Genomic DNA, 13,353 nt, shown 5'->3' on the forward strand with positions numbered 1-13,353 from the left:
GTACTTCCCACTGTCACACAGGCTGCTTTACAATACTTGAAAAACACTAACAGTTTACAGACTGTAAAAAAAGTTCATTGCTTTCTGAAGTTACTTAATGTGTAGTAATATGACTGGCAAAGCAATGCACAGATCTGCTCTTAAAGCAGATGCTTATTTTAATCAGAACACATTGTTTCTCTACTCAGGTCAAAGCCCTTCTGCTCCCAGGTCAGATGCTGAGATCAGACTGTGCATTAAAACCCAGCAGCTGTAATGTGAAAACAAGAGACAGTATTTTCTAAACAAATGCATTTTTATTTTGTTAAAAAATAAGAGTTACACTTGCACCAGTGGCTTCTTAGTAGTCAGAATGCCCTTCTCAAACAGGAGCGTAGCTAGAGAAATCTTGTCCTCCAAGGCATCACATGGGAGGGTATCCACGCTGACGTGGTTTGGATAGGAGGACAGGAGAAATTCAATACTGTCTGTGTACTCAGGATCTATCTCAAGGTACTTGGGGTCTTCCTTATGATACACTCTTGAGTTTTCTGTTGTGTAATATAGCATCATGCCTGCTTCTTCATTGCACAATCTAACAATGCCATGATGGAGAAGACGTACTTCTGTGTCTTTTGTTATTAGTATATCAACATTGCGGGGCCTTCCATCATGCCACCGGGCTGGAAAGCCATACACGCTCAGCTGTTTCTCACTTTGTGTAAGCACTGGTGGGAGACAGTCGTGAAGAAACGACTTAGCCCTCTGATCCATGGCAGCGTCAATGGGTGCATAGTCAACAAGTTTCTTTATCAGGTGCTGCACCTTCTCCACAAACGCTGTTCGGCGAGCATCGATGGCATCTGAGTTGGCAACCCCCATGTACCCCAGGCAGTCCATGGGAAGCCCTTGCCGGTACTCAAGGTCCTCCTCCAGGGCCATCTGCAGTGCAGCAGGAAGAAGCTTCTCCAAGAAGTCTCCCCAGGAGTTCCTCTGATAGGAGGACACTGTAATGTGGAGCGAGTGTGCATCTGGCAGACAGTCGGCCTGGTGGATAAAGCCCCGGGGAAAGTATAGGAGGTCTCCAGCCTCCAGCACCACTTCCAGCAGGGGCTCACCGAGCTCCGCCTGCGTGAGGTTTGCACTGGAGAACTGGGGCAGTGCCTCTGAGCTCGTCCGGGGGCCGTAAATGCGCCAGTGCTTCTTGCCCTCCAGCTGCAGAACGAAGGCCTCAATGTCGTCGTAGTGAGGGGCGAAGCCCTGTGTGCCTGGTGGCGTGAGGTAGGTGTTGGCCCCAGCCATGCTCCCAAAGTGCTCCTGCAGGACAGAGAGGAAGTGCCAGACAGTGGTGGAGAAAGCCTGGGGGCTGAGGAGCCGCAGAGAGCACCCGTTCTGGTAAAAGTCCCAGACGACGGCAGGCAGCGCCCGGCCCACGGGGTTGTGCGTCTCCCGCACCCCCTCAGCATAGCTGGTCACGTCCAGGTGGGTCCCGAAGCGCACATCACCGCTGCGCAGAATGGCGTCGAAGTCAGCCGTGGAGAACAGCCCCGCGTAGTAGCCGGGATCACTCCGCTGCACGAGCAGCGGCGCCTGCTCCCAGTGCCGCCTCGCGAACTCCTCCGGTGCCACCGGTGCCACCAGCCACCGGAACAGCTCTGCCGCCCTCCGCCGGCTGTCCTCCAGCCGCCCCAGCCGCCGCAGCAGCCCCAACACGCCTCCGCCGCCCGGGCTCTTTGCGGGGCTTCCGGGCGGCTTTGCTTCGGGGTTCCCGACCGGAGTCTTGGCCCGCGAACCGCCCGAGATTGTCAAAGGGCCTCCGAGCGACTTGGTTTCGAGGTTTCCGGCCGGAGCGTTGGTCGCAGCTTTGGCCGGAGAGCCGCTCGGTTTCGTCTTAAGGTCTCCCTGCTTGGCTTCGGGGCTCCCGGCCCGCTCCACGCGGTTGGGGACGGCGGCGCTCTGCGGCGGCGCAGCCCACTCCGGACCGCCTCCTCCTGCCGCGCCACGCCTCAGCCGCGCTTTATTCCGCTTACCGCCCGCAGGCAGCGGCGTCCCGCGGAGGCGCCGCTCCAGTCGCCCTGGCCCCGCCGCCCGGCGGTACACCGTAAGCGCCGAGAGCCGTCCCACCCGCTGCCTCTCCTCCGCGCCGCACGCCGCCATGGCCGCCACGCAGCCCCGCCCCTCCCGGCGCGGCTGCTTCCGGCGGAGGTTGGGGGATGAGTGGCGGGCCTCGCGGGAGCGCGGGCAGCGCAGGTTGGCCTCCGTTCCCCCGAACAAAGGGCTGCCTTGTCACGCCGTGTACCCTTTTGCCACGTTCGCTCCCCGCATAAGCGGCACGTTTGTCAGTCTGCGCTCTCTCCGTTCCTCCGCTGTGCTCGGAGCTCGGAACAGAATGGCGGTGCCGGCCCTCTGCTCTCAGTGGCTGCCGAAGCGGGAGAGGAGAGGCGCCGTGCCCGCCGGGCGCTGCTCGGGAGCGCGTGGAAAATGGCGCCGCGTTTATACGTGGGTGCGTTTCTGATCACGAGCAGATTTCAGGAGCAGAGACTCGCCGTACGGTGCTTCCGTGAGAGGAATCTCTGGCGGACTCAGAATTGCGGCAATGGATTTTGCATGGGAGATGTATCTCCGGTGACTCCGTTAGCCCCGGGTGTTTAAGGAGCAATTACCCACGCGTGCTGCTGGTTCATAGAGGTGGCGTTACCCTCACGTAGACCTGAATATCGGCGTCTGCTGAACGTAAATAAGCAGCTAATGCTCCCGGGGCACGTGCAAGTCGCTTGCGTGCGCCACGCAGCGTAAATAACAGGCCTGGGCCGGAAGGAGAATTCGGACCCGACGCTCCTGACCTCCCTTGGGCATCGCCAGGGTCTCCGCCGGCAGCCTGCAGCGGCCCGGGCTCACGGAGCTCTGTTAGAGCTGCGCGGCGGTTCCCGGGGCTCCATGCCGTGCCGTGCCGGCAGGTGGCAGGACAGCTCGGCGCTCCGCAATGCCGCTCCGCCCGCCGCCGCGTGGGGAATGCCCTCGGCGGGGTTACTGCCGCGGGTGGGGTTCCAAATGGGAGGGAAGGGAAAGCGGGCTGCGCGTCCGTGTGCTGTGAGGGAAGGGAGGGGTGAGCGCTGCGTTTCAAGCCGCTCTTTGTTTTCCAAGGTTAAGCCCCGCTTACCAGAATAATCTTATCAGCTGAAACCGTATCGGCGGAGCTGGGCCCTGCACAAAACCAAGATGCAGCAGCTTTGAAATACAGTAGAAGTTTGGCTATTGTATGCTTAAATTGTATGTAAGCATGGCTAAGTAGGCTTTGGGGGCAAAAAGACCTTTGAAATCTCCGGGCTTGTGAGGTGTTGTTTGTGTTACTGTTTAATTTACTCAAGTGTAAACGTTTCTCAGAAGCTGAGTGCTTGTGCGGAGCCTGACCTGAGCTGCTCTGAGCAGTGGCGCTGAGTCCAGCAGTGCTGTCCTGGGTGTTTATCAGCCCGCTGGGTTCAAAGTCTCACTCCTGGGCTCAGATCTTGGCACAGATGTCTCCTTCTGATGCTGACAGATAGATGACTGCCATTGGAGTTCTTGATGTGTAACGAAGTCCCAAAGTGAAGGATGTGGTAGTAAATAAGGGTAGTGAGATCTGTGTAACACATTTCTTCTGACAGTTGAGCCTTTCTGATAGTAGAGGCTTTCAAGAAAGAAGCGTGTTGCTATTTTTTCTGTGCCACATAAGAAAGGATTTTGACCTAAGGCACAAAGAGGGAGCTTTAATATCGCTTAAAGAATACTCAGATGGTTGTCTAGGAATAGCCAAAAGGTCTCCATGCTGTTTCCATTCATTGTCCGATATTTCAAGGGAATTTGTCATAAAGAAAGTAGTGTGTCACGTAAAGCTCTTTAAATAAACATAGGGAAAGTAGCACAGATCTTTGCATGATTAGGTGGTCCCCAGCTGCTGCTCATATAGACATAGTAGCAACTGGAGGCTCAGTTAAGTGTCTTAATTAGAATTTAGCACAAAGTCACTGAGATGTTATCAGTATATAGACTGCACTGCCAAAAGCCACACACATTTTATTTAAGAGGACATAAAAAATGTGTGCAATACAACTCATTAAAAAGTCACAAATGAATTCAGAAGAAGTAAGGAAATGGCACCTCAAAGAGATGCAGGGCTTATTTGATGTATTACCCTTTTACCACTTATGATTCAAAGAATTGAAATCTTAAATTTGAAGAGCAGATCATATAAGGCCTGATCCTGCAGAGCTGTGATCCATCTTTGCTGGTAAGTGGAAAAGGTAAAATTCTTTGCACGATGAGGCTTATTCCACAATTTTCCCTTCTCTGTTCACCACAATGCACACTGCCCGGCACATTCACTTTGTCCCTGGCAAACTGCTAATGTAAATCGGTCACTTTTAGAAAGTTAAACTAGGTTTAATCCTTTTTCTCATGATCATTTTGCTGGCAGCCTTCTTCTTGCACTGTCGGTTTTGTTCTTGTGCCAAAAGCAATACCCAGTAAGGAAAAAGAACATTTCAAGCCTTCACTAACAGGTTTCCTCAACTAGAGCCCTGACAGTCTTTCTCATACAGCCCAATGACATCCAGTATGTCATCACTGGAAGGACACTGGGCAGGATTGTGAAGCCTGCTCCTCTTTGTGAAAGCTATAAAGTTCACTGCCAGATAACAAGACTAAAAGCTAATTCAGGAACTGTTTCTCAAGAGCTATCCTCTGGGCTGCTCATCCGAGTGAATGCATTCACTCACTGAAGCATCTCTTGGCAGAGATTTTGGCCTATCTCCAGCTGTTTCTCTTTTCTCAGTGATTTTCTTATTTGGTGACTGGTTGCGGTCTTTAATCCTGGTTCTCTGGCACACAGAGCCCCACTGAGAAAATAAGCCTTCCCTGCCATGCAGTAGTCCAATTAAAACAAGTTTATAAAAATAATGCTTACAAGATCCAGGCTGCCCTATGAAATTATCTTTTTGGAGGGAACTGGAAGCACAGATATATCCTCTCATCCTACGTGACACTAAAATACACTCTTTGTAACTTGAAGCTGAAATTACATAAAATATTTGAGTAGGACCTTCTACTGAGCTGTCACCTCATTCCTACTGGGATCACAGGGCTTACTTTGTAAGCATTTTGAAAGCATTTTCATGAGGGTTTTTTGTGCTCTTAATATATGTCATCCAGCATGTGGTAGCGCTGAGCAGATACCATCTGCAGTGACTCCGTGGGCAGTGACTAAACACAAAGCTGCAGACTCTGAGACTCCAATCTTCTCGCTTTTCAGCAGGAGGAGAAAAGTAAACGGCCATGAAAATCCATGTCATAAAATGGAAGCAAAGAGAATCTGAATGAAGTATTTGCCCTGTAAGATTACTCACACACAGATGATTGAGATAAAAGGGATAGTCAGACTGTTCTGCATGCATCGTGTGTCTGGTGGTAGAGAATATGCTTTGCACTGTACAGAGCTGGCTCTTGGCGAGCTGTTTGGGTGAGGCTTCTCTGTGGAAGAAAGAATATAAAGAATTCTTACTATTCAGATCCTTGCCTTATTATGATAACTGCAAAGCGTTTTACATTACCAGTATATATGCCCACTGTTTCAAAAGGAACATGTAGCAGTTCTGATGTATAGTAGTGCCATTCAGCAGTTGGTTCTCTGGTACATTTCTCATTTTCAGAAATCATGCAAAAATCTTCATCTCATCTTTCATGGTAAGTGGGCAAAAAAAAAAAGCTGTACTGATTTTTTTCTGAGGCATTCTGAAGTCACTCCCTCATCTCTGACGCAGCACCACCAAGATGGCAATGTCCATACAAACAGGATGTTTTGGTTTAGCAACCATATTGTTCAGGTCTGCTCACTGAACAACAGGAGAAAGCCTGCATGTAACACTTTGTTTTTTACTTCCCATAGTAGATTTGTATTGCTACTAGAGGCACTCTTTTTGAAGTAGTTTTGAACATTTTCAGTGCTCAGTCACACAAAAAAAACTCTCACATTTTACCTCTGATGTCAAAAAGGTGGAATTCCTCTGGGGTGAGTGCAGTTATAGCAACATAAAAATGCTTATGTTGTAGTATTTATACTGGTATGGCTTGTTCCTAGAAGGAGTAGTATTACAGTGCGATTAGAGAAGGGAGATTTAATCGCCAACATTGTTTTAGGTAGCCAATAGGAAGGGATGATGTTAAGCCTCTGGGTATCTGCGCTGAGGACATGGAATTTGTATTATCATGAGCGTGTGTGTAATATACTCTCAGCTCCTTAGGGGATAGCAAACTATCCTGCTGTCCCAGTGAGACCAGAAAGGATCTTGTCTAAAATGGTACCGCTATCAGGAGCTCGTGGGCACAACATACACAGCCAGCTCCACAGAATGCTCTTCTCTTAAAAGGTGGGAAAGAAGCAGTAGGGCTGGATATCTTTGATGTGCTATCATGTCTCTTCCATTTCTTTGTTACTAAAAAAAAATAAAGCACCCTGAAGCCCTGCTTCCAATATAAGACCTTGGAGAACTAATTTTCATCGCAGCTCTGTGCATGAAGACTGACTGTACAGAGAGAGACCCACAGGTCAGTGTAGCAATTGTGCCTTTTGCTGTGTTGGATGCTCAGCTGATTCTGTTAAGGTAACCTCTAGGGTCATCTTCCTTTCCTTTCCCGCCAAAACAACCCCTTTCCCTTTAGTCACCGATGACTATATGGGGAGCTGGGGAGATACAAATAGCTGAGCAGACAAGTAGTATAGCAACAAATCAAATTAAATCTCTAATAAATATTTGTGAAAGCTACATCTAGCTGAAGCACATACAAGAACTTTAGTTATAATAGGATGTCCTATCCTTTTCTTTACCTATCCTCAGATCATTCTCATTTAAGAGCAGAGTGTCTTTATAATACAAAGATGCTTAGAAACTGCTTAGAAATTGAAGTGTAATGTACCATGCTTTATCAAAAACATTGTCACAGGCCCAGAGGTATAGAATATTATGAAGAATTAAACCAAAGTCATGGGGAATGCAACATATTAAAGGCTATGCCAGGTCAGAAATGATTCCAAGTTTTGTAACTACACAGGATCTTCGGGCTGGTAGAAATGTCTGCCTAGCCATTTTGGGACACTGGCTGAAACGTCGCTGCATTGTGCTGCTGTCTGAGAGCAGCACTCTGAAAATATCAGAGGCAGCTGTGAGAAGGAGAGCAGCTATTTGCTTTGGTTTTGCATTCTGAGCAGAGTGGTGTGAGATGTAAGAATATTTCTTAGTTTAATTCTCAAATGTGGTGACTTGAGGGACAGAGCATCAGTCTGAAACTGAGTTTGGGTCATCCTCCTGCTTCTGTCCCAGCACCTCCAACATAAATGATTTTTGCACACGGTGTTTTGAAATGAGCACTGATTCCAGTTCCCTTATGTTCTGTTCCGGTGTGTGCCAGATCACATTATAGCCCATGTTCTTTGTCGCTCTTTCTTCGCTTGATTCAGGAACAAAGAGGAGCATGGGGTACTGGTGCATGCAGGGAGGAGATAGTGGAGATAACGAGATAATGATCCAGAGAAACCTTAGGTAATCTTTGCATTTCGATTTCCCGAGGTGTTGTGTTTGTTGGTTTATTTATTTATTTATTTGCTTATTCATTTCCCAGCTGAATGCTGCAGGACCTATTTCAGCTTGCACTTTGGATCAAGTAGCCATTCGAATGCCCGGTGAGAGGAGGCAGGGGCTGGGAACAGTCAGCCCAGGTAAAGTGCATCAGCCTGACCGGATAAGAGCTGTCAGCCTTGGGGTGTCTGCCATGTGTGGCACAGCCTCCCTGCTTTGAAAGCAGTGGCACGCCTGTGCTTTTTTGCACTGGGGAGGGAGGCCGGGGGACAACATTTTGGGCCTTAAGAGTGGACCGCTCACATTTTCCCTGTAACCCAGACTCCAGCTGATGGAAGACATCTGTGGAGAAAATGGTGCATTTTATCGTGGCCAGTGTGGAAGGAAGTGGTTCTTAGGGGCGGCTGACTGGGTAACTGAGGGGTAACCTGGAGTGCCACTGGGCCCTGCGGCAGCACTGCTCTTCCACTCGGCCCTACCAGCTGCCTCCGCCATGCTGCCGCCGGCCCAGGGCTCCCCCTGCGTGGGCCTTTTACAGCCCTCACACGGGGAAGGCACCCGACCTGCGGAAAAGCCAGGACAGCGATAGCGAGGGATGCTTCTGGCAACACGACGCTCCTTGGCCCCCCTCCGCACGGCTGCCGCAGCTGACATCTGCCCGCAGGGGTGACTGCTTTTGTAGGGAGGGAAGGAAGCCGACGGCACAGCGAAACCCGAGAGCCGTTCTGTGCAAGGCAGGGCCGCGCTTGTGGGGCTGCCGCACTGCCCTGAGGGTCTCCAGGCCTGGGCTCGGGGGCAGGAGGCAGATTTGCGCCCGGGCCGCTGCAGCAAAGCCCCCGCCACAGCCCGGACGACGCCCGCTCAACCCCCACGTACCCCCAGCTGCCCTCAGCCCCAACGCGGCCTAACGCCGAGCGCGGAGGCGGGCCCTCAGCCGTAGCTGGCACCTCCGGCAGCCTATCGCGGCTCTCCCTTTCACCGCCTCACCCAATCGGGAACGGCAGAATAGAGTGGGGGCGCCAAAGCCCCTGAGTGAATAAAACACTCGGGGGCCCGTGGGCGGAGAGGGGCGGGGCCGGAGCTTTGACGGGAAGCGGCGCGCGGCCATCCCAGGGCAGAGCGACGGGAAGGGCGGCCAATGGGCGGCTGGGATGGGCGTGGCGGGCGGCGGGGACGGGAGCCGCCGTGGGGAGGGGGGAGCGGCGGCGCCGCTCAGTGGCGACGGGCGGCCGAGGAGGCGCCGGAGGGAGGTGTCTGCGGCCGGCAGGTGAGCGCCTCTGGGCCGCGGGGCGGGGTGAGGCCGGGCCGGAGCCGCGGCGGGCGAGGGGCCGCGGGGGGGATCGCGGGCACGGGGCGGCGGAGCCTGAGGGGATCGGCGGGGGGGCACGCGGGCGGCGGCGCCCCGGGGAAGTATGTGAGGGGCCGGGGGAGGCGGCGACGCCCTGCGGCGCCCGCCCTGGGGCGGGGGGCCGCGGGCCGGGCACGGGGTGGGGCGCCGAGCGCGGCGCAGGTGGAGCCGGCGGGGGCGGCCGCGAGGGCCCGGCGGCGAGTGGAGAGACCCCGGAGCCCCTAGCCCCGTGGAGCGGCCCGCGACGTTTCCTGCTCCTCCGCAGGCTGCCCGAGCCCTCATCCGGGCCCGGCGCCCGGCCGAGGGTCCGCCGCTGCCGCCCGGCCCGCGCCGCTTTGCAGCGGCCCCGGTGCGGACCGGCAGCCCTCAGCCCTTCGACCCCGGCCCGGCGGGGTGCCTTCGCCGTGGGGCAATCCTGTGGGGCCGAGGCGCCCGCCGCTCGGTTCGATGCTCGGTCGGAGCTGTTGGAGCGGCCCTCGAGGTGAGGATCGTGTCTTCCCACCTGGGAGCGCGGCTCTCGGCTTCGCCTTCCTGCGTGGAGCAGCTGCACAATGGGAGCTGTTATCGGGCAGGAGGCGGCGGGGATGGGCGAACGACAGCGTGCGGCTGGGGCCGGAGGGAGCAGCGGGCAGCCGCTGCCCGGCATCGTTTTCAGGAGCTGAGGGAGGGTTAAGCACGGCTCCTGTTGAGAATGTGCTTAACTCATTTTATTCCATTGATGGAAATGAGTCGTCCTGGTGAGCAACGTGGTGCATCCCTGAGAGGAGAGCCCCTGCTTCGCAGCAGCCCTGCTCTGAAGCTCCCTCGGCCCGGTGGGTTTATGTAACCTGCTCATTAGTGCTCCGTGAAATGATTAGGGAGCTCTTGCTCTGATTCCTATTCAGTGTGTGTGTTACTGCGTTATCGAGGGTATTGTCAGTGCTTCGCGATCCAGCCGTCTGGACTGGGAGATGCTTCTAACCACCACAGCGTCTGGCTGTAATGTCGGTGGATTTGGTTTTGTGGTTTTCATTTTTGGCTTTCTTGCCTCTCTAGCTGAGGTCCAGCATGGGGGGCTGAGACGGAAGGCACAGTCATTCCGTTTGGCCGGAGTACTACCCTTGCTATGGCTTGTAGAAATAGTGTAAATATTGAAATGGATTTCTGACTCATCACTTCTATTTGACTTATTGATCTATGGTTACTGCTAACACGCTCTCTACGATTATGCAGAAGTTAATAGTTACCATAGAGCAGCAGAATTGTTTTTCTGCTCATTAGTGTGTTTTCCATTTCTTCATCTCTTGGCAATTCTCTGTGGAAATGTTGCTTTTTTTTTTTTTTTTTTTCTCCCTAGCAAAAATGTCATGGAAGGAATACAAAAAATAATGTGAGCAAAGTCCAAGAGAACAAATGTGAGATGCGTTCATCCTCGCCCGTGATTCTTAAGTTGTTTTGATAGCCTGGGTTATGCGACGGTAAACTGTTTCATCTGTAGCTGAGTAAGGTGTTGGTTTTCAGGCTCAGTGAAAACTCTGATTTGTACAGCTCCAAACATAACACATCAAAGAACTTTTCTTTCTTTCTAAAGCCTAAAGTAGAAATGCAATTGAAATAAAATATTTAAATCCTTACTAGCTGAGAACTTATTTTTCAGCCTGGAAATGACTTCCCTGCACTTATTACTGCTCTCAAGTTTGTGGAAGATGAAGACGCTTGTAAACTAGGCAGAGTAGACAAATTTATCTCTTATTTTGGTGTCATAAAGCCCTCTGGCATTGCACTAGTAGTTGACAGCGTTATGCGTTTAGGAAGAAGAAAAACAAACCAACAAGCCACACTGGGCTCTCAGAGCTCACTAGACCCCCAGCATTACGTTTTGTAGCATAGTTTAGCTGCTTGGTCTTGGAATGATCTTTAAGTACTCCGGTAATGGGAGTGGTGAGTGAAGAGCTTGCTGAAATAACAGTAAAAATGCATGGAAAAGTACTTACCTCCCCAGTGATAGGGGCTAGAAGGAATACATGCAGCTTTAACAGTGTTCTTAACACTTGCTTCAGCGCTCCATAGGGCTCTTGAATTCTGCTTGTAGCTGGCTGTATTCTGCTACTAATACTGGTGAAGCTGCATAATATATAAACAAAAACAAACAAACAAAACCAACGCACCAAGTTGTCCTAATGTTATAGAAAAATAAGTCTTCTACCTCTGGAAAAGATGTTCTGCAGAACCTTGATGGTGAGGGATTCTTGTGGCAGTCTGAGCTCGAGCAATTGTACTCATCTGACCCTCTGACCTGGTATTTTTTTCTTTTTTAGAGTAGATCAGATGTTATTATAGCATTTTGTTAAGCAAGCTTGGTTTACGCTTATGTGAAACTGGAACTTTAATGTTGATTTTGAGGTTCCTTCAGCAGTGAATACATTGAAATTATAGATACTTGTTCAATCCAAGGATCTTGATTTTGCTGAGTGACATCAGAGCCTGTTGCCTTTCTGTAGAAGACTGAGCATGAACCTGCTCATGCTAAATGTTCTAATGTGTCCTCCAGGGCACTGCCACCAGAACAGATGTCTCTAGTGGTACTTTCACCAAAAAGAATTATTCATTTGTCACTCCCTCTTTGCTAATCCAGCTGAAAATGGTGGTACAGAAAAATATTTGACTTCATCTGGATCGGCTGCCTGAACAGGCTGTCTGCGTGGCTGTGTGAATGTTACTGCCTGTATGGGGGAGGAGGTTGTGACCTCGTCTCTGAAGCAACTCTCCTAGGTTTGCCTAAGCTCGCCTAGAAACTTGGCAGTTTAAACTGGGGCTGCGGTTGTTCATCCTCCTTCCTGTCCGTGCATCTTTCCATGCTGGCACGGGAGTCTTTGTGTCTGGGAGTTCAAGTCCGGGAGTGAAGTCAAGCTGGTGTAATGAATTGCTTCTTGCTCTGTTAGGTTTTGGCTGGATCGTGTTTCTGACCATTGGCTCGGTGAGGATGGTGGTGGGAGGTGGGGCCCTGGGTTGATTTAAATTTGCTTGAGGTTTTTTTGGATCTTTGCCCTTCTATCAAATCACTTGGGTTAGCAAAGACCTATGGCAAATTATTTTATGTTGACTTGGCTGATGGAAACTCATACTGGAAAAAGTTCTTCCATTTTTCCCAGTGATGCATTGGTGTGGGCGGGAAGGGCAGCAGCCTCAGAGTGACACAGCTGTGTCTGGGAGAGGATGTGCTCATCTCAGCTGCATCATTTTGATGTTCTTTACAGTGTGTAGTCAAGGCAGATGTTGCATCAGGAATGAGGACTTTCCTAACAAGATCAGGAGGATTATTCTACCATGCAGGAGGCAGCACTCTTCCTTTTTTTCATTGACTAAGACTTATGCTCGTGAGTTTATCAGTACTAATAGACTGCTATCAATCTGGAAGTACAAATGGCATCACATCATGTTAACTGCTGTTGCACGTCCATCCAGAATCCTTTTAACTGTGTTGAAGGAGGTAGATCTGCGAGAGCTGCAGTTGCTCCCCTCAGCGCTTGTCCTTGCTGAGCCATTTGCACAGTTGTGATGTTTCATAGTTACCAAACCTGATGTTTCTATTAGTGATTTATGCATGTATGTCCTCTATTTGTGCAGTGTTGTGACGGAAAGGCTGTCATGACAAATGATTTGTATATGAGGCGTTGGCTGACATAGGATTGGGGATACCAAACTGTGAAGAAAAAGTGGAGCCACACAGCAGAGTTTGAGGGTTCCTTGTTTTTGGCTTCCTTGGGTGCCAAAGCTGTAGGATTCTTGGGCTGTGATGTTGAAGCCAGACCTAAAATTCTTAGCCTTCTAAGTAAAATACTATTTGGCTTGGTGATACTTTGACGTTCCCAAGGCTTGCAGTTGGCTGATGGGCACTGTGTGCATAGCTGCTGAGCTCAGTTACTGCCTTTGCCTTGCGAGCGAGCGCTTCATGGCTGTTAAACTCCTGGGTCTCGGGTTAGCTAATAGCTCTGTGTTGGTTTTAGGTTTTGATGAGGGTAGTCTGCTTTCAAAGACTTCATCAAAGAATTCATCAGCTGTCGAAGTGGGAATCTGGGGGAGCATGGGAGTTGGTTCCTTGGAACAGAAGGATGGCACGAATAGAAGCTGGGTTGACAATTCCAGTCAGTCAGTTCTAAACTAGTAACTAATGATGAAGGGGTTGGGGTTGTGCTTTGCGTTTGCATGATATGAGAGGAAAGAAAGTATGTACTTTCCTTCTAATGTGCTTAATGGAAATCTTCCAATCTTGTTCTTGGATGTTTTTCTCTGGAGCTCGTTCAGTTTGTTTTGTAGAAACTTCACTGCTTCCTTTGCTTTTTGCTCTAATATTTGTCTCTTGCTCAAGCTGTCAACCTGAGTTCTGTAGATAATGGTCATGGGGTGCTCCTGCTCATCAGACACCAGGTGATGCCCACT

At 50.8% G+C, this 13,353-nt stretch overlaps 2 protein-coding genes across 12 annotated transcripts in view; one reads left to right on the forward strand and one right to left on the reverse strand.

Annotated features, from left to right (window-relative positions):
- Nucleotides 1-276: 276 nt before the first annotated feature.
- On the reverse strand, nucleotides 277-2,855 carry RIOX1 (ribosomal oxygenase 1). Its single transcript, XM_052696480.1, has one exon. It carries the CDS (start codon nucleotides 2,134-2,136, stop codon nucleotides 319-321), a length of 1,818 nt encoding a protein of 605 aa, XP_052552440.1. The 5' UTR covers nucleotides 2,137-2,855; the 3' UTR covers nucleotides 277-318.
- Nucleotides 2,856-8,758: 5,903 nt separating this feature from the next.
- The window catches only part of NUMB (NUMB endocytic adaptor protein), a 93,794-nt gene continuing 89,199 nt past the window's right edge, over nucleotides 8,759-13,353 (forward strand). For 7 of the 11 annotated variants that reach the window (XM_052695498.1, XM_052695508.1, XM_052695505.1 and 4 more), the window contains exon 1: nucleotides 8,767-8,853. The gene's annotated coding sequence lies outside the window, so the exon portion shown is untranslated. Of the gene's footprint in view, nucleotides 8,854-9,287; nucleotides 9,416-9,724; nucleotides 9,747-13,353 lie in introns of those variants that run through there. The other 4 variants (XM_052695502.1, XM_052695499.1, XM_052695503.1 and 1 more) reach the window with 4 other exon arrangements.

The sequence above is a fragment of the Tympanuchus pallidicinctus genome, unplaced genomic scaffold (assembly GCF_026119805.1).
Source record: "Tympanuchus pallidicinctus isolate F22 unplaced genomic scaffold, pur_lepc_1.0 scaffold3, whole genome shotgun sequence".
In the NCBI taxonomy this organism is placed as follows: domain Eukaryota; kingdom Metazoa; phylum Chordata; class Aves; order Galliformes; family Phasianidae; genus Tympanuchus; species Tympanuchus pallidicinctus.

What these genes read in the sequence shown, in the direction of transcription:
- RIOX1 (XM_052696480.1), bottom strand. Translation starts at nt 2,136, where the DNA reads ATGGCGGCGTGCGGCGCGGAGGAGAGGCAGCGGGTGGGACGGCTCTCG.